The 24,495-nt window shown below is 42.0% G+C and overlaps 1 protein-coding gene across 8 annotated transcripts in view; it reads left to right on the forward strand.

Annotated features, from left to right (window-relative positions):
- Bcl11a (BCL11 transcription factor A) overlaps positions 1-23,932 on the forward strand; it is a 96,819-nt gene extending 72,887 nt beyond the window's left edge. For 4 of the 8 annotated variants that reach the window (XM_046423508.2, XM_046423551.2, XM_046423528.2 and 1 more), the window contains 2 exons: positions 8,250-8,351; positions 13,603-23,414. In XM_046423508.2, coding sequence (XP_046279464.1) covers positions 8,250-8,351; positions 13,603-15,623 — 2,123 coding nt within the window. In that variant the 3' untranslated portion in view covers positions 15,624-23,414. The other 4 variants (XM_046423519.2, XM_046423534.2, XM_046423542.2 and 1 more) reach the window with 4 other exon arrangements.
- Positions 23,933-24,495: the final 563 nt, after the last annotated feature.

Here is a 24,495-nt window from a genome sequence, read left to right on the forward strand (position 1 = left end):
TTGCAAGCACGCCCCACTTTCAGAAGGCCCAATACGCACCAAAACCTCATCAATGGAAACTGATAAATTAGAGGGTGATTTTTCACATTACAGAAAGATTGTTAACTTTTCAAAAGGTTTCACCACAGGGTTCCTTTAATAGTTAGCTCCCCCACTGAATTTAAAGTGTTTGTTTACAGATCATTAACTACTTGACAGAGAGGATGTTGGGGGGGGGGGGTGGAGAACGCACTTAAAAGGTAAAATGTTAGAAGCCCTGCCAATTTTCGATGAGCTTGGGAGGGTGACGAAACCTCTCTGAAGTTCTGTCGGTTAGCAAATGTGATTCAGTTTACAGAAATTCATTTTATGCAGGACTTTCCAGGAACCCTCTACGCTAGTCCAGGGCTGGGACCACAGGGTGCTGGGGCTTTGCTGCCCTGGTTGGAGATGGCTGTGAAGAGGACTTATATTTCTTAGAGTCCTGGGTATGCTCTCATGAACAGTAGGTACTGGGCTCTGGCGTAGGTACCGGGCTCTGGCGCAAGGCCGAGTTTTGCCACTGGCCTTCTGGCACGGGCTGCAGAGACCTTTTCCCTTGACATTTAGCCTGGGTGTGTGGGAAGTTTCTTCCTGGTTCTCTGACCTTCATTCTAATTGGTTCAGCACTTTACCTAGGCTTCCTCCTTGAAGCTAAGTCAGGTGAATTTTGCAAGCCTGGGCCCCTGCAGATTGAAATTCACCATCAGGCTCACATCCCAATCTAGGAATTAGCACAGGGTCTAGGCTCAGGCCCAGCCCTGCTCTCTTATAGGTCCTTTCTAATCCCCACAAGGTCCCCAGGGAATAGGCCCATCCTTGGTGAGGTTCATGGCCCTTTGAGGCTCAGAGAGGCCTGGGAAGTGAGGCAGGCATCACCATCGGATCCAGCTTTGATGACCCTTCCCCACAAAGAAGAAAAGAAAAGAAAAAGAGAAGACTTAGGCCATAATGTGGATAGAATTTACTCAAATTGAGAAGTGGCCAGGGGGTGGCAGTTAGAATGGAAACACCAAGATTTTTGGCTTTGTTTCAGCAATAAAAGAATCTGGGGAGGGGCAGTAGTGAGACTCAAGGCATTTGGGCAAAGGCATCTTTAAAACTAGTCCCCAAGTTTCTCCAAACAGCCTGAAAAATACCTCTAATAGAGGAAAGTGCTTGTGTGTGCACACAGAATCCTCAGATAAGGGCTCAGAGCTGGGGTAAGTGTCCCCCACATCCTCCCGGTGGCTTTGAAGAGCAGAATGAGGAGAAATTTGGAGGGAAGGTCAAGTTGATGATGGAAGAGACAAAGCTGTGTAGGAAAATCTCAACATTTCTTACAGTCATTTGTTGAAAATGTTTCAGCAAGTATGAGCCCATCTTAAACTGGCAATGACACATCTGAAATAGATTATTTAAGCCAGGGAGGCAGTATTGAAAAGAAGAACATGGCTATCAACACTTGTTTGTCTGACTCAGAGGAATAAAACAGTGGATTCTGCAGACCACCCACAATCCATCAGGGAAGGCAAATTCGAGGTGGGGGGTGAAATGAAACAGGACAGATGCACTTTCCTAGAGTTTCCCAATAATCCACAAGCATGTGTCCCTTATTTTAAGAAAATGTGGTGTTTGAAAATATGATCTTGCAAAAGCTAAAGACTCCACAAAAGTCCTCAGAGGATTTATTTAGATAATTTAGCCTCTTCTGTCAACTGGATGAATGAGTGTGCAATTTTTTGATTTGAATGTAACTGCCTGTTGAGCCCCTATACATCTTGGGTTTTGCTTCTCTCTGGGCACTGATGCCTACTTTTTCTTTTTGTCCAGAAAGTTCTTCTCTTGGCTCTCTAGGTCTAGTTCTTAAGTTATTCTCTCCTAAAGCCTATACCCTCCCTTCCAAAGGGAAGTACATGTGGTCAGTCCTCTGTATCCAGTGGGTTCTGCATTCAAGGACTCAGTCAACCTCAGATTGCAGATATTTGAAAAAAATAAAATGGCATCTATACTGAACATGTACAGATATTTTCTTGACATTATTCCCTGGACTATACATCTATTTACTTAGCATTTGCATTGTTTTGGATAATATAAGTCATGCAGAGATTACTTAAGTGAAGTGGAGGACTGCATGGCATATGTAATGTGTCATTTCATGTGAGGGACTTGAGAATATGCATATTGGGATATGCTAGAACCCATCCCCTATGGACACTGGGGACCCTCTGTAATTTCTCTTTGAATTTCCATAGCAGTTTTCCTGTGCCTTTCTTATGACACACTTTCTACACTGCAGTAGGGCAATTTCTGTGCAGGCCTTATCTTCTCTGCTAGATGTAGGTTCCTGTGGAGAAGTCTGCTTCTGAGTTTTCTTTGTGCTACCCACAGAGGCTGGCCCATTGCTTTGGGCATTGTAGGCACTCCGTAAATATTTGTTGAATGAATGCATGAAAGAATGAATGAATGGGATTTATCCTGGGAACACACATTTTGCATAGTAAGGTACATGGTTAAACAAACAAAAAAAAATTGTCCTAAGACAATTTGTCTTTTTATGCAGCTGCCCTTCCAGTCTCCTAGATAAGTCCCTCCTTTCTAAGGCAAAAGCTTAAAGCGTAATAAAAATTTATCTAATTCACGATCAAGTGAAAATACTTTGGGCCCAGAGCCAAAGAATATTATTGGAGTGAACTTTTTTCAACACCCTAAATTTAACCAGCTGGAATTCTTTTTTTAAGTACCATCCTATTCAACCTTTTGAAATGAAGGATTTGCCTTTTAGTGGGAAATCTGCATTTCAACACAAAGATGGAACACAATGTCTTCGGTTTAGTTATTCTTCAGAAAAGCAAGCTCTTTTTTTTTTCTTTTTTGGAATTATATGCTTTGCTTATGTTAAAGACACAGATTGCAGAAAATTTTGTTTAGGCCTGACAGATTGGTGCCTTGTATCTCTCTCTCCCTCTTTTTTCATTATTATAGATAAAGGGGGCATGAAAGATGCCATTTTTTTCTTCCCCCCAATTGAGAGGGGACTCAGGATGAGCACTCTTAAAGGTGAAATTAGCAATCTGTTTTTTGAATAATCAAGACTCTGAGAGGATATAATCAGGAAAAAAAAAGAACTTAAATGAGTGATGGATGTATTTGAAGTTGCTGGTAAACTATCAAGTCATATAAAGACCATGAACAAGTTTTAGCAAAGAAATTCTGTGGTATGGCATCTAAAATCTTTGCTTGCTTTCTCCTTTGTAGAATATACTTTTTAAAAAGCATTTTGATGTGGGGAAACAGTAGCCAGTAGAGAGAGAGAGAGAGAGAGAGAGAGAGAGATGCTATGAAGGAAAAAAAAATGATCATGTAAATGCTCATTTCTAGAACAAAAGGGACTGTGATTTTGACACTATCAGAAGGTTAATTAGGAATTCTGTTAGCAGTGATAAAGCTGGCACATTTTCCGTCCAGATTGACACAACTCCAGACACAGGCATGGCCAGTGTTTACTCTAGAATACTCTTGGTCAGAGGACCTCAGAGAAGAGCTGGTAGTTAAGGTAGTCTGCAGGGTCAAGAGGTAGAAGCAGCTGACCAGAAAGGACATTTCGGGGGATTTACTCTCCTGTTAGATAAAGCAACTTCTAGCCCAGACAAGCTACACTTGTCTGTTGTTTTTGTGGCTGGAATCCAGCAATTGGTTTGAGAACTGGAACTGATTTTTTCAGAGAACTTTACAAGCATGTAGTGTGCACTTAAAGTGTGGCCTAGAAGGTGGCTATTGGGAGGATGGGGGGACTTGAGAATCCTGGAGCTGAAAGGGACGTACAAGTCCTTTATTTTGGCTTGTCCCCAATATAGAGATCCTTTCTGGTCTTGATGGGTTGTCTTTCATTCTCCTCTCAAGGACCTAAGGTGAAAGAGAGTTTGCAAGATATATTTTTTTTCCACTTGAGGACACATATATCTAAAAACGCATGTTTAAGAAAATAAATATATACACACACATTTCAATGAAGAGCATATGTCTGGGTATTCTTGTGGAGAGGCTTGGGATTGAATGATATTCCTCTCCCTTGTTGTAGTGCTGGGGATTAAACCAGGGCCTCACACATGCTAGGGAAGCATTCTACCTCTGAACCACATCCCTAGTCCCTAGATCTGGCCTTTCATACCTGATAGAAGTTGGGCTCCTGAAGCAGTCGTTAAGTGCGCTGGAAATGATGCTTTGATCTTAGCTGCTTTGCATACTTGGAGATCAGAATACTACTTGTCAATTATTAGTCATTAAAGTGGTTATATTACACACCCAATGATTAGTTGCAGAAACAAACAGCAAGTTATAGTCGAAGAATCTCTAAGATATTCTGGTGGAACCCCAAAACTTGATTTAATGACCTTAAATTCCTGGGATATCCCACTATGTCAAAAGTTGGTACCCAAATTAGGTTAGAAATGTAAAGTGACCAATGTGTAACGTGAAATCAAAACCATACCTGATTTGTTGCAGATTTTTAATGAAATACAAATAAGCTTCATTACATTTTATTCAGCCAGGAGGGAACTTTGCAATTTAATAATGCAAAAGGCATTTCTGAGACCCAAGTGGAATGGGTCTAGAGAGACCTTTATGAAACAGAACATGCTGACACACCTTCTATCAGGGGAACCCAAAGCTCAGGAGGAGACTGATTCCAAAGAAGGTAGCTTGTCTAGAGTCTGGAAAGATGACAGGACTCCTGTTCTTGCTCTGTCCATGCAGCATGTTCAAATATTTCAGCTTTGATTTTTTAAAAACAATGCTGGGGATCAAACCCAGGGCCTCACACATGCTAGGCAAGTGTTCTCCCACTGAGCCATAGCCCCAGCCCAAACATTTCAATTTTTATGCAGTAGTGAGGATGCCATCTACCTTACATTGGGTATTTTCTTATACTAAGAGGATGCACTACTTAACGAAGAGACTGGATCTATTCCTGGTTCTCGACAATGACCCAGGGATAGAGAGTGGAACCTCTTAATTCCACATGGAGAGACCCTTAGGGATACCCTGATTTTTATTCTTCCTGTCCTAAAGGAGGTGGGTCCTGGTGGAAGGGGGAGGACAACCTCATGGCCCATGAATCTCTGCCCAGGGAACATCAAAGCTCCCAGATCCTTACCTCTCCTTATCTAAGATGTGACTTATTAACCTTGACGGCTCTCATCAGAGTCACCTGGAGGGCTTGTTTAACACAGATTGCTGCTTCCTCACCCTCCTGCAGTTTGTGATCCAGTAAGTCACAGGTGAGGCCTAAGAATTCGTGTTTCCAACATGCTTCTGGGTGGTGCTGATGCTGGGTCTACTCTGTGCATTGAGAATCGCTTCCCTGAGTGTGCCAACAAAGAAATAGAGGGCAGAGCTAGACCACGCCCCTTCTCAGCTGGCAGTGGAGCCCATCTCTGCCTGGGGAGAATGGAAGGGAGGGTGGGAAGAGAAGCAGCCTTCCATCAGCACAGCTCTTTCTCCCTCTCAACGAGGGAAGGCAGAGCTGCTTGTTGGGTTTGATGCTCAGAAGCATTAATTGTGATACTTTACTTTGCCTAAGCTGTGATGAAATAATTGAAGGCATCATAGGCAAGAAGTTAAACCCTAGGGAAGCTATTAACAATTGAGCATTTCCAGTTCTTGTGGGAATGTCAATTCTCCTTACCAAAGAGAATATTATGGACGTGTTTAGTGGAAGAAGCAGCAAAATCAGCTGGGTTCCCAGTTGGCTCTGCTTTGACCCTCTTCCTGGAGGAAGAGAAATGCAAGGCCAAGTCTCTGGCACAAAGACAGCATGCCGCATTCTAAAGTGAATAGTGTGTTAGGCTGGTAGCAATGCTTTGTATCTCTTCAGCTGGCTAGTTCTCAGGGGAACAGAGGTAGAGGGTGAACAGAGGTAGAGGCTCAGAGCAGACAGTATTTGCCAGTTGTAAAACCAAGTCAGCTCATTGGGACCTTTTGAAAGCCCCTCTCCTCATACCTGTGGGCTGTTAAGTGCTGCCCCCATGAGTTTGTTAAGTGCTGCCCAGTGCGGGAGAGCCCTCTTTGTGGGTGTTTCTAGGCATTGAAGACCATGCAATGGGCAAGTAAGTTACTTAATTTCTCAAGGCCTCAGTTCCCCCATCTATAAAATGGAAACACAGACTTTGCAATTGCTAATATTTTTTTTTTTTACTATTCAAAAACTAAAACCCCTATGGGCCAGGGTTGTGCTTCAGTGGTAGAGTGCTTGCCTAATATGCATGAGGCACTGGGTTCGATCCCTGGCACCACATTAAAATAAATAGACAAATAAAATAAAGGTATTTTTTTTAATCTAAAACCCCAAACAAACCATGATGCCAGATAATCTAGTTCATGAGATGTCCCTTCAACCCCTTGATCTGAGCTGCTGCTCTGGGCTCAGCTTATTTAGTGGGAATGGGTTAGGAGACAAGCCAACCAGAGACGTGCTAGTGGCTAGCCGGGAATGGGCTAACAATTCTCCCATTTTTTTTTTCTGGAATAAGTGGCAGGGAATTTGAAATTAGACTCTCTCCCCATTCGAGGGTCCAAAGATCTTGTGGCTTTTGTCTTGGGGTTACAGATATCTAGGTAGTGTGGGTTTCCTAGGAAAAGGATTCTAGTCTTTGCAACAAACTTGCTGAGGCAAGAACAGGTGCAAAAAAAGAAAAAAAATGGAATCTCAAGTTTTTCTTGCAAATTGATAGGACTAAATTTTATCGTGAACTCTTGATTCATTTAACATAAGGAAGGAAGTTTAGGCGTACGTTTTTCCTAAGTCCAGACTTCCCACTTTTGTTGGTTCATTTTGTGGTTTATATTTTGTGTTGGGTTAGAGAGGAGGATAAGTCTCCATAGATGGTCTCAGGCTAGATGGCGTCTCCTAGATGGCCTCCCTTTGGAACCCTGCTGACAATGGATTTATGCCATCTGTGTAAGAGCTTTCTCAAGCCACACATTAAGTTCCCCATGAAAGGAAACCTTGTCCCAATTGCCCTGGCTGCATTTGTCCATGTGGTCAACACAAAGAGAATAGAACATATTTCACTCTTGGGATCTGCTATCCCAGAGTATACCCCCAAACAATTTTAAGTGTTCTTATTATTAAGCTAATACAAAACATACTCTGTTTGCTCACATTCAAAGTTTGTTTTTCTTCTCTCCTGCCTTCCCTAGTCAACACAAACTCCAAACCTCTAGAGGAGCGTCTCTTACTCCATCTATCTTCCACTCTGTCTCAAGGTGGATATCTACATCATTAGTTAGCTGAAGGTAGATTTGGAAAACCTGGACACTTGCCACAGAAGCCAGATAATTCCCAGGTTGCATAAACCAAATTTCCTTTCTTACAAACATCAGCATTAGGAATGCTTGGTTGACTGCTAGATTTATGTTTATTAGTGTGAAAAATTACCTTTTTTTTCCCCACCAGGTATGCAGTTGAATGGGGAAAGTGGGCCCTAGTTTCTGGATGTTGCTATTATTGGATGCTGGTTCTTTCCTTGTCATTTAATGATAAGATCCAGCACCTTCAAGGTGGGGATCCAGCCAAAGTTATTTTAGTCCCAGAAGTCTAATCTTCATTCTCCACTGCTTTGCATGATGAGAAGTCATGCCAACAGGGTACCCCATTGATAGAATTTTAGAGTGTGGCCCAACCAAGTCCAGAAATGCCTGAGGCTTCCCCATCACTGAAGGTCCTATTGTAAATACAGCATGGGGAGGGGGATGTGGGATGGGGAAGGTAGAGTGAAAGTATCCCATAAAAGTGGTTCATGAACCCACTCATTTCCTATTAGCATCTTGGTTTTTGCTTGGGCTTATCTATAAAGTCAAGTCAATGTATGCATGTAAACCAGCCTTGCAGATAAATTCCCTTTTTCCAGCCATAAATATGTAACATTATGAATTTTCTCCTTGCTATTTATATAGCAATAATAAACAAATAACAACAAATAATCAAGCAACTGAACCTAAGAACCACCCCCATACCTAAAACAAACCCTTTCCCTTTTGTCCAAAAAGTACAAAATTAAAAAACAAAACAAAAACGGTGGGAAACAACTCACCACTTTTCTTTAGTTTCAGGCCTTGGGCCTATTAACTATCTGCAAGGCTGTTGTAATGATGTTAATCTATTTTAATGGAATTGAAATGTGATATCCTGTGGTTTACGATGCACATTGTTTATGGCTGCAGTGCTTGATTTTGGGTTTCTTTCACAGATAAACTTCTGCACTGGAGGGGCCTGTCCTCCCCTCGTTCTGCACATGGAGCTCTAATCCCCACGCCTGGGATGAGTGCAGAATATGCCCCGCAGGGTATTTGTAAGTTGAGCATTATTTCTTATATAAATGTCTATGTGTATAGAGATGAGAGTTTCTAGAAATTACACCTTTACTTTTTTAAGTACCAGAGTTACATCTAAAACAGATTGGCACCCACATACATATTATTCCATTACTCACTTGGCACCCATACCCCCACTCCTCTCGTCTCTGAGAGTCTTTTCCCTAGGGTTTTTCCTGGCTCCATGGCTGGTGGCTAGATACCTCATGAGTTCAGGGCCCATTTTATTGCTAAACATTCATTCCCATGGCCTCATGGAGAACTTTGAATTTATTCCATGGCATACCCTTTAGCAGAGGCCAGAATCACAAGGCATCAGTTTAGAGTTACTTCTGAGTTATTCTAACTCATGTTATTTATGCTTTTACTTGTGTATTTGAACATGATATATATATATATATATATAGTATTTTATATATGTGCACATATATGCATACACATAATTTCTGCTTATTTTTCTTCTAGTTTTAGAAGAAAATGCAAGCACTGTAGTTAAAATGTAGATTCCACTACCACCATCACCACTACCACCATTGCCCAATTTACTTGTTTAAGTTAACTTTTATAGTGGGGACCTTTGAAATTTAGTGTTCATTTATGAAAATGTTTTTTGAACGTTATTTTATAAGGTAATACAGTTTGCCTATCTTATGTAGAAACGTGGTGTGAATTATGCATGGTTAGAATGTTGGGGGGAGGGGTTTATTTCACCCCTCACCTCCCAAAAAAGCAGATTCAAGGAAATAAAGAAGTGTGACATCTAATTTTTATTTTGCAAGTACATGAAAAAAAATTAATAACCTGCTATGGGAAGGAAAAAAGGAAGGATCATAGAAAGGGAGTAACAGAGAGTAAGATATATTCGTAAAGGCTAGAAAGGAAACTGTTTTTCCTGCAGGAGGGAAATTAGACTTACCCATCTTGTGAATGGTGTCTGCAGGGCAGGGCATGCACCCTGAGACCAAATTCAAAGCCAGTTGTTTATTTTTGTTAACTCGAGGTAATCCCAGGCAACAAAGAGTTATTATAGGAATTTCAGAAGCCCTTGGGTCCTGAGGGTTGGGTGGTGCCTGGGTTAACAGCACCTCATCTGCCCTCCCTGCAAGCTGGGCCTTAGCCTGGGTTAGGTCACACACTGCAGAGAGTTTAAGGGGTTGGACTCCTGGTTTCAAGTCCCTACATGTTGGCTGGGTGGGAAGAACTCTACTTCTTTTACTGGGGGTGCCTGGGGCCTGCACTTGGCTGTGGGAACAGAGCCATCCTCCGAGGGAAGGGAAACGAGGGAGTGGGGAGATGGAGAGGAGGGTGGAGTTAAGAGGCCAAGGGCTGCTAGCTGGGGAAACAGTTTATTATTCTGTCTTCAGCTTGGTCTTCTGAGGATTGGGAGTGTGATCTGATGAGTGGGAAAGTGGGAGCCTGATATAGAACCCCTGTCCTTTCCCCGCTACCCACAAAGGGAGGGTCCTTAGTTTGACAATGCCCAGGCTGGCAGGACCAGTTTAGGAGTGAGCAGACAAGGTATGTGGAAATGGGTTGTGGGGTTCCAGAGGGTTCTAGGGCAAAGCTGATACCCACCCCATTCTGCTTTGAGCAGCTGCCCTTGGCTTTTAGAGCCCACAGCTTTGTGGCCCCCACAGTTGTGAAAGTGGAAGAGTGACTTACAGTTGTCCCCGCCTGACCCTCTAACCAGAGCCTGGGGTAGGCCTGCCCTGGGACCTTCTTCTGCAAGTGTACTGGACATGTAATGCAGTTAGTCATTACCCTCAGTGATTAATCACACCCGGTAGGAATGAAAACTCACTTGCATGTTGGACCTGATGGTTTACAGAGGGTTTTTAGATGGTTCTGTCATTTGAACCTCACAACAGTTCTTTAAAGGCACTGTTTCTATGCTCATTTTACAGATAGGAGTCCTAAGGCTCAGAGAAATTGAATGACAGTCCCAGAGTCGCAAGCTAGTAAATAACAGAACCAGAGGTCCCACTTCGGACCTTCTCGTTCTTCCAAATTTTGAGGCTTAAGTCACATGACTTTTTTTGTATTGGTGACCCACTAGAAATGGGGGTCATTCCTTCCCGTAAAATAAAATAAAACCAGGAGGTGGGCTAACAGCTGCCTTTAACCCTTTCAATGCCTTGAGTTCTTATGCTTGGGGGCCAGGTCTCACTTTATTGCTTCAAATCAAAACAATCCCAGTGAATGCCCAATGAGGCTCTCAAATCGAGAAGTTGATTTTCATCAGAGTAAATGAAGAATATTATTATATTTTACACGTCAATAAATCAATGTAGCCCTAATTTTGCCACGCAGGAAATCAATTCTGGTCTTTCTAAACCATCAAAGATGTTATGAACAAAGTAATTTCACAAATTATGGCAAGTAACACATTTATTGATGACTGCAGTTTAGGAATTTAGAATCTGTGAGCACTGTAATATAATATGGGGCACCGGCATGAGCTGAGTGAAATACAGATTATATGGTGAAATTGTAATGCATCATTTGCTATTAGTGGACTGGTAATAATTACCAGTTTCAAAGCAGCTCTTTCCGTGTAATCTTTAGTCTCAATCGTAACAGCCCTTCTCATTGACATTATGATTACACTAGCTGCCCTCATGATCTAGAATATCTAGTTGTTGGGAATACTAAAATGCAATAGTGAAAACTCTATGTTGTATCCTCATTATGAGATAAAATGCCATTTTCTCTGACCTGATGTATGAAAGGGGGAGGGATAGCATCATAGTGTTAACATACTGTAACATAATCACATAACTGGCTCTGAAAAAAATTTTAAGAAGCACAGGACAGCAAAATAAAATGGACTTTTCTTGTTGAAGCCTCTTGGAGAGGATACAAATGAGCTTCTTGACGTAGTGCCGTATGCCACAGCTCTCGGCATTTATCAGTGGCAACATCATGGCACATACGAAACCAGCATCACTAATTATGGGTCCAGTCCTGGGTTTCAGGAGAAGATTATAAGGGTAAAATATGATTTTAAGGCATCTTGAAGTGGTGAAAGTGTGAAGGGCTGGCTTTAGCTGACAAGTTTCCTTTTTATGTCCCCAATTCTGATTGTCAGGCTAAATGTATAATAATAACCCAAAGTCCTAGGGGGGCAAAGGAGAAGGCCACAGAGGGTCACAGTACTTGGAACCAGATAGTTTTGACCCTGTCTATTTGGGACCCAAGTCATTGTTCAACAACAACAAAAAATTTATGAAAATACTCTCAATGAAGCTTTTTATTTCCCTTTGAAGAAAAGAGGCAAACAAAAATAGGCAGATAATGTGATACTAATGTCAGCGTTTTCTTTCAAAATCTTTCTGCCTCCCTCTCCCCCCCCTTCCACATTAGACAAATGTTTGAAACCTAATTTTGGTATCTTACCATCTAATCTTGTTAAAGAGATTTACCCAGGAGTGGGATATATTGAGTGAGATTATAAATGCATTGTAAAGTAAATTACAAGGTCAGGGCAGGAGTCCATTATTTAGACAAGTGCTTGAGCAAGGCTGGCTTGTTTTGGAATATGAGTGTTTGGGGCTCCTAAGAAGACCCTGCCAGCTTTTCATTCTGACTTGCTAAATGGAGGAATCATATAATTGATGAATTCCTCATTCCCACTCTTTAGCTCCCTGGTGAATTCTGTCCTTTTAAAAAAGTTACTGACAAATGCTAGCTGTGGGCTGAAGGAACTCTGCTAGCCCCTCTTTTAAAAGAGGGAGAAAGTTTATTTCTCAGTTATATTTTAAGCTCTGTCTTTTTTCAGAATCCCTAGGACATTATCCATTATTCTTATCCTTATCCTTAGGCCACCATCACTTGTGCCCTTTTTAAGGCTACAGTTGACTGGTAAACTGTTGGTTAGTTACTCCATATATGTATGCGTATATATATATATATATGTGTATATATATATATATACATATATATGCATGTATATATATATATATATAAAACACATACATGTACATTTTAATTTAGCTATCTCCCAAAATGAATGATTTCGTGAAGTCAAGCTGGCCCCCTCTTTGCCAAAGTGGCATTTACCACTCTCGGGTTCTTTTCAGCAAGAGAGAAATAATGTGACTTAAGCAGGGCCCCTCTCCAGACGGCTTGGCTACTGGCCAAAGAGTTGACTAGCTGAACTGTATCTTTCTGTTTCTTTCTCAACTGGAGCCGAGTCTCAGCCGAGGGCGCAGGATGTTGTATAATTTGGTTCACGTTGTTAGCCTCTCAAAATAATGAGGAGGAGGCTAGTGTAGCATTGCTCAGCCTGCTGCCTGTCATGGTGTTGGCGGCCTTAACTGTTCCTTCAACCAGGATGCTGTGTCTGCTGAAGTTGGCACCAGCCACTCCTCCTAACTCTTCTTCAGACTTGCATTTGCTGCACTGGGGGACAACTCCTAAGCATCTCGTGCAGCCTTTCAGTTAAATCTGAATTAAATTTTTCTTTTGAGATTTTCATGACATTCCTTGAGATTAAAAAATGGGTGTCCCCTTTGGGGGATTATGAATAGAATCCAGATTAGAACTCACCCATGGGCACATAGGCTGGGATGGGAGAATGTTGCTAGTCTTTGTTCTGTGGAAGAATTTTTTGAGTCCCTTCTCATTTTTACAATGTCAACAATTAGTATATTTCAAGTTAAGCCTCAGTAAGGCTACAGAGATGGTTAGTTTACCTTCTTCTTCCTTTTTGGCATCTAGATGGAATGATTGCCTATTTAGAAAATTCACCTGCCACTCAGAGGAGAATAGACTAAGATCATAGGATTTGGGAAGCAAAACAACTTTCCTCAGGTCACCTTGTCCGAGTCCCTCTTAACAGATGAGGAAACAGAGGCACAAAGAGATGAAATGGTTTGCCCCCAACCACAGCTTACGAGGTTGGAAGGTTCATAAGACATTTGCCAAGATCCCTAGAATACAGGGACCCTCATTCTCAAGCTTGAATTGGTTGGAATTTTTCTGCTTTGGGGTGTGGATACAGAATTCTTAGAACAGAGTTTAATGACAGGAAGACTGACTCATATATATTTATTGGGCATCAACCACCAGATGGGCCAGGCACCGTGTAGGCACAGGGGTAGGTCTGTGAGGGCTTAGGCATTGGGGTAGAGGGGCCGGCAGGGAAAACTGAGGGTGGAACATGAGTAAGCAATTGCTGATGCCGCCTCGGTGATTAAACATTGATGTTGCTGTTGTATTATTTTGCAGGTAAAGATGAGCCCAGCAGCTACACATGTACAACTTGCAAACAGCCATTCACCAGTGCATGGTTTCTCTTGCAACACGCACAGAACACTCATGGATTAAGAATCTACTTAGAAAGCGAACACGGAAGTCCCCTGACCCCGCGGGTTGGTATCCCTTCAGGACTAGGTGCAGAATGTCCTTCCCAGCCACCTCTCCATGGGATTCATATTGCAGACAATAACCCCTTTAACCTGCTAAGAATACCAGGATCAGTATCCAGAGAGGCTTCCGGCCTGGCCGAAGGGCGCTTTCCACCCACTCCCCCCCTGTTTAGTCCACCACCGAGACATCACTTGGACCCCCACCGCATAGAGCGCCTGGGGGCGGAAGAGATGGCCCTGGCCACCCATCACCCGAGTGCCTTTGACAGGGTGCTGCGGTTGAATCCAATGGCTATGGAGCCTCCCGCCATGGATTTCTCTAGGAGACTTAGAGAGCTGGCAGGGAACACGTCTAGCCCACCGCTGTCCCCAGGCCGGCCCAGCCCTATGCAAAGGTTACTGCAACCATTCCAGCCAGGTAGCAAGCCGCCCTTCCTGGCGACGCCCCCCCTCCCTCCTCTGCAATCCGCCCCTCCTCCCTCCCAGCCCCCGGTCAAGTCCAAGTCATGCGAGTTCTGCGGCAAGACGTTCAAATTTCAGAGCAACCTGGTGGTGCACCGGCGCAGCCACACGGGCGAGAAGCCCTACAAATGCAACCTGTGCGACCATGCCTGCACACAGGCCAGCAAGCTGAAGCGCCACATGAAGACGCACATGCACAAGTCATCCCCAATGACGGTCAAGTCTGACGACGGCCTCTCTACCGCCAGCTCCCCGGAACCCGGCACCAGCGACCTGGTGGGCAGCGCCAGCAGCGCGCTCAAGTCCGTGGTGGCCAAGTTCAAGAGCGAGAATGACCCCAACCTGATCCCAGAGAATGGGGACGAGGAGGAAGAGGAGGACGATGAGGAAGAAGAGGAAGAGGAGGAAGAGGAGGAGGAGGAGCTGACGGAGAGCGAGAGGGTGGACTACGGCTTCGGGCTGAGCCTGGAGGCGGCGCGCCACCACGAGAACAGCTCGCGGGGCGCGGTGGTGGGAGTGGGCGACGAGGGCCGCGCCCTGCCAGATGTCATGCAGGGCATGGTGCTCAGCTCCATGCAGCACTTCAGCGAGGCCTTCCACCAGGTCCTGGGCGAGAAGCATAAGCGCGGCCACCTGGCCGAGGCTGAGGGCCACAGGGACACTTGCGATGAAGACTCGGTGGCCGGCGAGTCGGACCGCATAGACGATGGCACTGTTAACGGCCGTGGCTGCTCCCCGGGCGAGTCGGCCTCGGGGGGCCTGTCCAAAAAGCTGCTGCTGGGCAGCCCCAGCTCGCTGAGCCCCTTCTCCAAGCGCATCAAGCTCGAGAAGGAGTTCGACCTGCCCCCCGCCGCGATGCCCAACACAGAGAACGTGTACTCGCAGTGGCTAGCCGGCTACGCGGCCTCCAGGCAGCTCAAAGATCCCTTCCTTAGCTTCGGAGACTCCAGACAATCGCCTTTTGCCTCCTCATCGGAGCACTCCTCGGAGAACGGGAGCTTGCGCTTCTCCACGCCCCCCGGGGAGCTGGACGGAGGGATCTCGGGGCGCAGCGGCACGGGAAGTGGAGGGAGCACGCCCCATATTAGTGGTCCGGGCCCGGGCAGGCCCAGCTCAAAAGAGGGCAGACGCAGCGACACTTGTGAGTACTGTGGGAAAGTCTTCAAGAACTGTAGCAATCTCACTGTCCACAGGAGAAGCCACACGGGCGAAAGGCCTTATAAATGCGAGCTGTGCAACTATGCCTGTGCCCAGAGTAGCAAGCTCACCAGGCACATGAAAACGCATGGCCAGGTGGGGAAGGACGTTTACAAATGTGAAATTTGTAAGATGCCTTTTAGCGTGTACAGTACCCTGGAGAAACACATGAAAAAATGGCACAGTGATCGAGTGTTGAATAATGATATAAAAACTGAATAGAGGTATATTAATACTCCTCCCTCACTCCCACCCGACACCTCCTTTTTTCACCATCCCCCCCTACCCCATAGTCCTCCAGCCCCAGTCCCTGTAGGATTTTTTCTAGTCCCATGTGATTTAAACAAACAAACAAATAATAAACAAAAGTAACGGAAGCTAAGAATATGAGAGTGCTTGTCACCAGCACACCTGTTTTTTTTTCTTTTCCTTTTTCTTTTTCTTTTTTTTTTTTTTCTTTATGTTCTCACCGTTTGAATGCATGATCTGTATGGGGCAATACTATTGCATTTTACGCAAACTTTGAGCCTTTCTCTTGTGCAATAATTTACATGTTGTGTATGTTTTTTTTTTAAACTTAGACAGCATGTATGGTATGTTATGGCTATTTTAAATTGTCCCTAATTCGTTGCTGAGCAAACATGTTGCTGTTTCCAGTTCCGTTCTGAGAAAGAGAGAGAGAGAGAGAGAGAGAGAGAGAGAGAGAGAAAGACCATGCTGCATACATTCTGTAATACATATCATGTACAGTTTTATTTTATAACGTGAGAAGGAAAAAAAGTCTTTTGGATTAACCCTCTATAGACAGAATAGATGGCACTGAAAAAAAAAAACCTATCAGCTAAATGTCTGTCTCTAAAGGGTTAAATGAATCAATTGGAGAGGAAAGAGAAAGAAAGGCCTTGAATTGACAAATTAACAGAAAACAGAACAAGTTTATTCTATCATTTGGTTTTAAAATATGAGTGCCTTGGATCTATTAAAACCACATTGATGGTTCTTTTTACTTGTTATAAACTTGTAGCTTAATTCAGTGTTGGGTGAGGTAATGAACCCTAGGACCTAGCATATTTCTCACAACAATGGCTACCTAAAAATATAACCCATTATGTCCTAGTTAATCATCATTTTCCCTTTAGTTTAACTTTTGTGAACAAAAACTGATTATACCAGTATAAAAGCTACTTTGCTCCTGGTGAGAGCTTAAAAGAAATGGGCTGCTTTGCCCAAAGTTTTATTTTTTTTAAACAATGATTAAATTGAATGTGTAACATGCAAAAGCCCCGGAACGTGATTAAATACATTAGTAAGGAGTTCATTTTGTGAAGATACTTGTTTGAAATAATATCTTTTAAAAATTCTGGCACTAAAAGAAATAGATCCAGATCCACTTGGTTGTCAAATGGACAATCACATGATAAACTTAAAACCTAGTATACTATGTTAAAAAAAGAAGAGGCTGACAATGAGGTTTGACAGAGGGGAACAGAGGAAAAAAAAGAAGTGATTTATTAGCACAACATGGTACTATTTGCCATTTTAAACTAGAACAGGTATATAAGCTAATATTGATACAATGATGATTAACTATGAATTCTTAAAGACTTGCGTTAAAATGTGACATTCTTAAAAAAAAAAGAAGAGAAAGAATTTTAAGAGTAGCAGTATATATGTCTGTGCTCCCTAAAAGTTGTACTTCATTTCTTTTCCATACACTGTGTGCTATTTGTGTTAACATGGAAGAGGATTCATTGTTTTTATTTTTTTATTTTTTTAAGTTTTTCTTTTTTATTAAGCTAGCATCTGCCCCAGTTGGTGTTCAAATAGCACTTGACTCTGCCTGTGATACCTGTATCTTTTCTCTAATCAGAGATACAGAGGTTGAGTATAAAATAAATCTGCTCAGATAGGACAATTAAGTGCACTGTACAATTTTCCCAGTTTACAGGTCTATACTTAAGGGAAAAGTTGCAAGAATGCTGAAAAAAAAATTGAACACAATCTCATTGATGAGCATTTAAAAAAAAAGAAAAAAAACTAAAAAACTTTGCCAGCCATTTACTTGACTAATGAGCTTACTTACTTGGACGCAACATTGCGAGCGCTGTGAATGGAAACAGAATACACTTAACATAGAAATGAATGATTGCTTTCGCTTCTACAGTGCAAGGATTTTTTTGTACAAAACTTTTTTAAATATAAATGTTAAGAAAAAAATTTTTTAAAAAAACACTTCATTATGTTTAGGGGGGAACTGCATTTTAGGGTTCCATTGTCTTGGTGGTGTTACAAGACTTGTTATCCATTTAAAAATGGTAGTGGAAATTCTATGCCTTGGATTACACACCGCTCTTCAGGTTGTAAAAAAAAAAACATACATTGGGGAAAGGTTTAAGATTATATAGTACTTAAATATAGGAAAATGCACACTCATGTTGATTCCTATGCTAAAACACATTTATGGTCTTTTTTCTGTATTTCTAGAATGGTATTTGAATTAAATGTTCATCTAGTGTTAGGCACTATAGTATTTATATTGAAGCTTGTATTTTTAACTGTTGCTTGTTCTCTTAAAAGGTATCAATGTACCTTTTTTGGTAGTGGAAAAAAAAAGACAGGCTGCCACAGTATATTTTTTTAATTTGGCAGGATAATATAGTACAAATTATTTGTATGCTTCAAAAAAAAAAAGAGAAACAAAAAAGTGTGACATTGTACAGATGAGAAGCCATATAATGGCGGTTTGGGGGAGCCTGCTAGAATGTCACACAGATGGCTGTCATAGGGGTTGTACATATCCTTTTTGTTCCTTTTTCCTGCTGCCATACTGTATGCAGTACTGCAAGCTAATAACGTTGGTTTGTTATGTAGTGTGCTTTTTGTCCCTTTCCTTCTATCACCCTACATTCCAGCATCTTACCTTCATATGCAGTAAAAGAAAGAAAGAAAAAAAAAAAAGGAAAAAAAAAAACCAATGTTTTGCAGTTTTTTTCATTGCCAAAAACTAAATGGTGCTTTATATTTAGATTGGAAAGAATTTCATATGCAAAGCATATTAAAGAGAAAGCCCGCTTTAGTCAATACTTTTTTGTAAATGGCAATGCAGAATATTTTGTTATTGGCCTTTTCTATTCCTGTAATGAAAGCTGTTTGTCGTAACTTGAAATTTTATCTTTTACTATGGGAGTCACTATTTATTATTGCTTATGTGCCCTGTTCAAAACAGAGGCACTTAATTTGATCTTTTATTTTTCTTTGTTTTTATTTTTTTTATTTGGATGACCAAAGGTCATTACAACCTGGCTTTTTATTGTATTTGTTTCTGGTCTTTGTTAAGTTCTATTGGAAAAACCACTGTCTGTGTTTTTTTGGCAGTTGTCTGCATTAACCTGTTCATACACCCATTTTGTCCCTTTATTGAAAAAAAATAAAAAAAAAATTAAAGTACACAATGTAAGCTTCTTGTGTCCTCATTTGACACACTCTGTAAATTACTTCAAGAAAATAACAGGTTTTAAGAGAAGGCCAGTCAGTCTTTTTCAAGATTATTTCTCTGGGCATTTTGATGCGTGTCTTATACCCTAAAGGAACTTACTTACTATATTAAAATAGACATCTCAAACCATGGATATAGTTATTAGGCTTTACAATTTTAGAATAATTTTCAAGAAACTGAAGGTGTTTTCAGTCTGATGTTAAAAACTTTTGTTCCATCTCTTAGCAGAAATCCATTCAGCTTATTAAGTGAAAAACTTGCTGGTAATAGCATCTTCAACTTTTATTTCCTTTGGATTTTTTGCTGTTCTTGTTGTCTAAAAGTTCTTTTCTATTCTCCCATCATTGTCCTATCTTAGAATGTGATGTAAAAAAGGTTTTTTAAAAAGAAATCAGCTCTTTAGTTTCTACCTAATAGTCATTCCTCATAACAAGAACGACCCCAGCCCTCAGACCTAAAAATCCAGAGACAAAGGCATCAACTAAACAAACAAGCAAACAAACCAAAAAAGGAGGGAGGAGAAAAATGAGCAGAAAGTAGCGACCAGGGGTAGCCAGACAGAGCCAACATTCTGGAATCAGACCCTGCTTTCTAGAGATGAGGGTGGCTTGCTTTGTGGTTCTGAGACCCCACAGACCTTACGTGCGACAGATCGTTTCCATGTTTTCCTAGGGTCTACCTGGCTGGCAGCAAGTGAGAGTGGGAATACCCTTCAGTTATCTTTCGACCAACCAACAGATTTATGCAATGCCTTTGAAAAGCAAGTTAGGCCTATTTTTTAAAATCTCTTCTTACCAATCTGTGTTGTCGGTTTTACAAATACTGCATGTCGCAGCATCAATTTGCTTTATTACAACACATGCCTCTGTGATACTGTGTCCCTGTTCCCAGTGTAGATGAATGGATCCGACATTGTTCTTATTTTTGTAAAAACCAAAACAAAAGCTGTTCTGTCGTCTTCTTGTGGTAGCATTTTTTTTTTCTGTTGCTCAGTTCTTTGCCCTAGTACCAGTTGAGGTGGTCTTTTCATGTAATGCCTTTCATCTAAGGCAAGAAGAGTTTTATCTTTTTAAAGTATAGAGAAACTAGGTTTTTTGTTTTTTTTAAAGCCAGTTTGGGTGTGAATCAGAGTCCACTAAGAGGATTTTGGAGAACATTGCACAGGAGCTAAGATGGGATGGGGGCAGAGTACCTTGGAGAACTTGGTGTTTGTCAGTGAACTGAAAAAAGATGTGTGTGTTTTAGATTAGGTTACTCCAAAATGGAATCCAAAATGCTGTTTGAGACAGATAGAAATATTCCCTGGTGCCATGCCGGTTTTAGACATGCTGACTTCTGTTCCACCATATTAAATGGCCATAAAACTTCCGTGTGTCCCTATTGCTCTTTTATTAGGAGCTCTGGAGTGCAGCTGTGTAGGTTTTATATACAATATTCATTTTAATTTCTCAGTATATGATGCTCTTAGTGTAATTAGGTTTTGCATCTGACAGACAGAATTAATGGTGGATACGGTATACGTGTATGTTCAGATTTCTTAAATCAAATGGGGAACGGGGAGGGGTGCAAACATCTGATGATAAATCACAGATTATGCTTGATTTACATGGTCCCAAAGTTAAATAAATTTATTGGGAGACAGGTTCTTCAGGTTACTTCTCATGACTTACTGAAGCCTTCTGATAAAATATTATTTCTGAAGCTTACTGAACAATAGGAGCATGAAAACTTAAGTCAAAAAAATAAAACTTGTAAGTGGCATTTTGCATCTGGAGTCCTAAAATTTAAAAATCATAGTATAAAATAATATTTTAAAAAGTCCCACAGTAAGATGAATTCCTAATATATTTTTAAAATGAAGAAATACTAAGAACGGTAATATCTCCCCTAAATTCTCAGTTAATTTTTTGTAACTATTGATGCGCTTGCTGATGAAATGTTCCCTATGTACTCAAAATCCTGATGCTTAAGATGTTTCTTTTTATCTTCATTTTGAGAGCAACTTAACAAATAGGAATACAGCAAATACTCTTTCACAGATTTGAACCCCAAAGCTCTTCCAGGGCATATACTACCTCCTTTCTGAGCCTGTTTGCTATCCTCTCGTTATTCAGGACCTGCAAAAGGACTGAAACCAACATGTCTTAAAGGTTGCTAAGAGGTGGGGTGAACGTGGGTCTTCATGTGTACCAGCTGTGGCAGGAAGTGTGAAGTGGTTTGAGTTTTTCCCAGAGCATTCTGTGGCTAGAACTGTTTATTTAAATACCATTTTTTTGTGTATGCAATAAGTCCATATTGTATATAACCATAGTACTTGAAGTGAGAATTCAAAAGGAAGTGGCAGAGAGAGGGGTTGATTTAGATATGATTTCAATTGGAGAAATAAGAAAAAGAGGTTGGTTATTCATAGACGCTAAAAGTTTTCAGGAAGGTACTAAGATTATTTGGGACCATTCCAAAAAGGGGTTGAGAAGCCTTACTAATGCTATCCTGCTTCTAGCACTTTACTCAGAGAGTGAGTAAGGGAGGAAATACAGTGTTTTCTGCTTTTAAACCCCCCACCCATCCCGAACACACACACACAAACATGATTGTTGGTGACTCTAGGAACTTTGCATTTGCATTCTCTACTGTGAATCTGTCACTCCTTTGTCTCTGGGCTTAGGGTGTTCAAGAATGCATCCATCTCATTTTTTTTTTAAACAACTTCCCTTAAAGAGATTGTGGGAATTTTGCCCATATGAGGATGGGATGGGCCATGTTCTTTCAACCTTGTTGGAAAATTGTTTTTGAAAAGAAGGTTAACTTTTAAAAGGCATGAGCCACTTAGCAAATTTTCCTTGGTGTCTCCTGCAGTCCGTCAGTCTTTCCAATGGAAAATAAACGAACGCATTTTTAGAGAAATGGACATTACATAGACAGAGTTGGGGTTGAGTACGTTTGCTCCAGGGCTCCTGGAGCTCACGCTGCAGACCCGAGTGGTTGAATCTGTGCTTGCTGGAGCCTTGGTGCCCCATTAGCCTGCTGTTCCATTTACTCCAGCTCATGGCCAGGGAATCGGCCTGCAGGGGGACAAGACTGTTTCTCTCTCTCTCTCTCTCTCTCTCTCTCTCTCTCTCTCTCTCTCGTTCCCAGTGTCATCAATGATCATGGAATATGATTAATTCCTCCCTTCCCATTGGGAAAACAGAGCAATACAGTTCACATGGGTCACTGTACTTAAGTACCTAAACTTGGCTGAACACAACTCAACGGTCTACCCAAATACTGTTTTTCCTTTCTGTAACATGGCAAAAACTATGTAAAGGAAGCACATGTATCTTTCAGGTCTTTCATATAGGCAGCAGAAAAGGCCAATGAAGCAATTTCCCTAAAGTTTCTTCTAAAACCGGCGCCCCCAGATCCCTAGGGGGCTGTGCTTTTAAATAACCTTGAATGTGGTACATGCCCATGCTATACTTTGTCTGTTAGGGCTTTAAATACTGGTGGCAGGTCAGACAAAGGGGTTTGACTGGGATATCAGCTCAGGGGGCCTCAACAACAGTGACTAGTGCTGGACTGGGAATGGAATTCCCCAGAGCCCACCTGGACACAGCAGGCCCCTCAGCTCAGGTCTCCACTGCTCAGGGGGGGAAGCCTGAGAGCAGCTGAGCCCCAGACCCCAGGCCTCCTGCGGCGCTGAGTCAGGGGAGAGGAGGCCCCAGGCCCCTGCTTCGGGTCGCCATGGCAACGAGGCCTGGAATGCCACAGAGGTAGCCCTCCTCCTCGGCACATCTGGACTCCCAGTTCTGCTGCTTCAAGTCAATGTCCACAGCAAGGGAGGAACCCGGAGGAAATATCCACTCCCTTCTTCACCATTGCCTTCCCCCCTGAGAAACAAGGAAAACAATTTAAAAAAATTAAAAATAAAAGGAAAAAAAAGGAAAAGAAAAAACTGCATGTTTGAAAGAAACTACAGGCAGTTTTGGGTGCAATTTGAGAGCAACTATTTTGGGTTCTGGTTTTCTCTTCAGAGATTTGTTCGCCTCTTGTAAATCGTTGGCTGCTTTGACGTTGAACTTGATGACATTTCATGTTTTCGTTGTGCTGCTTTTACATCAATTTTGATTTTTTTGTTTCTTTATAATTTTATTATTATTTTAAAGAAGATGTCCCCCTTGTCCCCCTCCCTCCCCTGCTGTCCTCAACCAAAGGACTGTTTTCCTACTAAGTTTTCTCAGTCATAAGGGCAAGTGTTTCCTTCCAGGTGTGTCCCGAGTTTAGTAGGGCTATCATACCACTGGGTAGGGGGGGTCTGGGTCCTTTGGGGGAAGAGGTGGTGGGAGGCGTGGGAAAGCCACTCAGAGGTCAGATAACTGGGGAGGGGAGATGGCGTTGGAGACCATGCTTAAGATGCCAGTGGCTCGACCTGTGGTTGATTTAAGTCATAATTTTGAACAGCTAGTGAGAGAACAGAAAATCGCTGGGCCAAGTCACACCTGTACTTTTTTTTCCCCCCTCCTCTGTCTCCAACCTCTTTCTAGGTTCTTCACACACCCCCATTCGGCGTAGTACCCAGAGAGCTCAAGATGTGTGGCAGTTTTCGGATGGAAGCTCGAGAGCCCTTAAGTTCTGAGAAAATTTGAAGTCCCCAGGGCCGGGGTGGACCCGTACCGCCCAGCCGACGTTCAGCGTGGTCTGTCATCCTGCTAGTTTGTGATGTTTTCTGACAGTAGCCTCCAAGAAGCCGTTGTGCGAAGACAGAATCCTGCGGAGTCCTTCCAGCCTGGGCCTGCAGTGCCATTTTATTTATATTTTTTAATAAAAAGTAAAAACAAAAAAACAGACCCCCATTGGAACAGTGAATCAGTCCCATACAGAGGGCCCTCGGACCATCGCTGTCCCAAGCGATGTCAAGCCCTTTTGAAACCAGCCAACCTAATTACCCGTATTGTGGAAATGAGCATGAGCCCCCCCCCACCCCTTGTTTCTATACATTCTCTGTTGTCTTTTAAAAAGTGTGCTTAACATTGACACAATAAATGTTGGAGCTTTAGGTGGTGTTTGCTTGTTCTTTAATTTTTAATGCTCAGAAGACTGCAGCTGCTTATGACTTTGTATTTCTGTACCTGTTTCCTGCAGCTGCCCATCGGGTGGGTAGGAGGAACAGAGTTGAGGAATGGGCAGGAGGTATAGGAGGGGAATGGCTTTCTGCTTATCAGATGGCATACATTTTCAAGGAGAATCAGAATGCAAAGCTTGGGAATAAATCGTAGCAATATCATAATTAATGTAGTAGTAGTGTTGCTGTTTATTAATGCTGAAGTGTGGTTTTCCTAACTGTCTGACTTATAATTTGCATACCATTAAATAATGCATAATATGGCACGCTGAATCCTGTTTTTCAAATATATGCTTTTGGTGGCTACCGTGCAGGATTTGAATTTGTCTTTTAATTTAGCTCAAGAAAGATAATGTCACTGGGTGAGTGATAAATCCTAAAGAGGTGATAAATGTCAGGAGTTGCTTATTAAATATTCTAATTTTAGGATCCCAAACCTTCAGCAAATATATCTTAATGCAGACAAACAAACAAACATAAAACTTCTTTAGTACTTA

Source organism: Marmota monax, unplaced genomic scaffold, assembly GCF_021218885.2.
Source record: "Marmota monax isolate L192 unplaced genomic scaffold, Marmota_monax_Labrador192_F-V1.1 WCK01_AAM20220418_F8-fsc00015, whole genome shotgun sequence".
NCBI lineage: Eukaryota > Metazoa > Chordata > Mammalia > Rodentia > Sciuridae > Marmota > Marmota monax.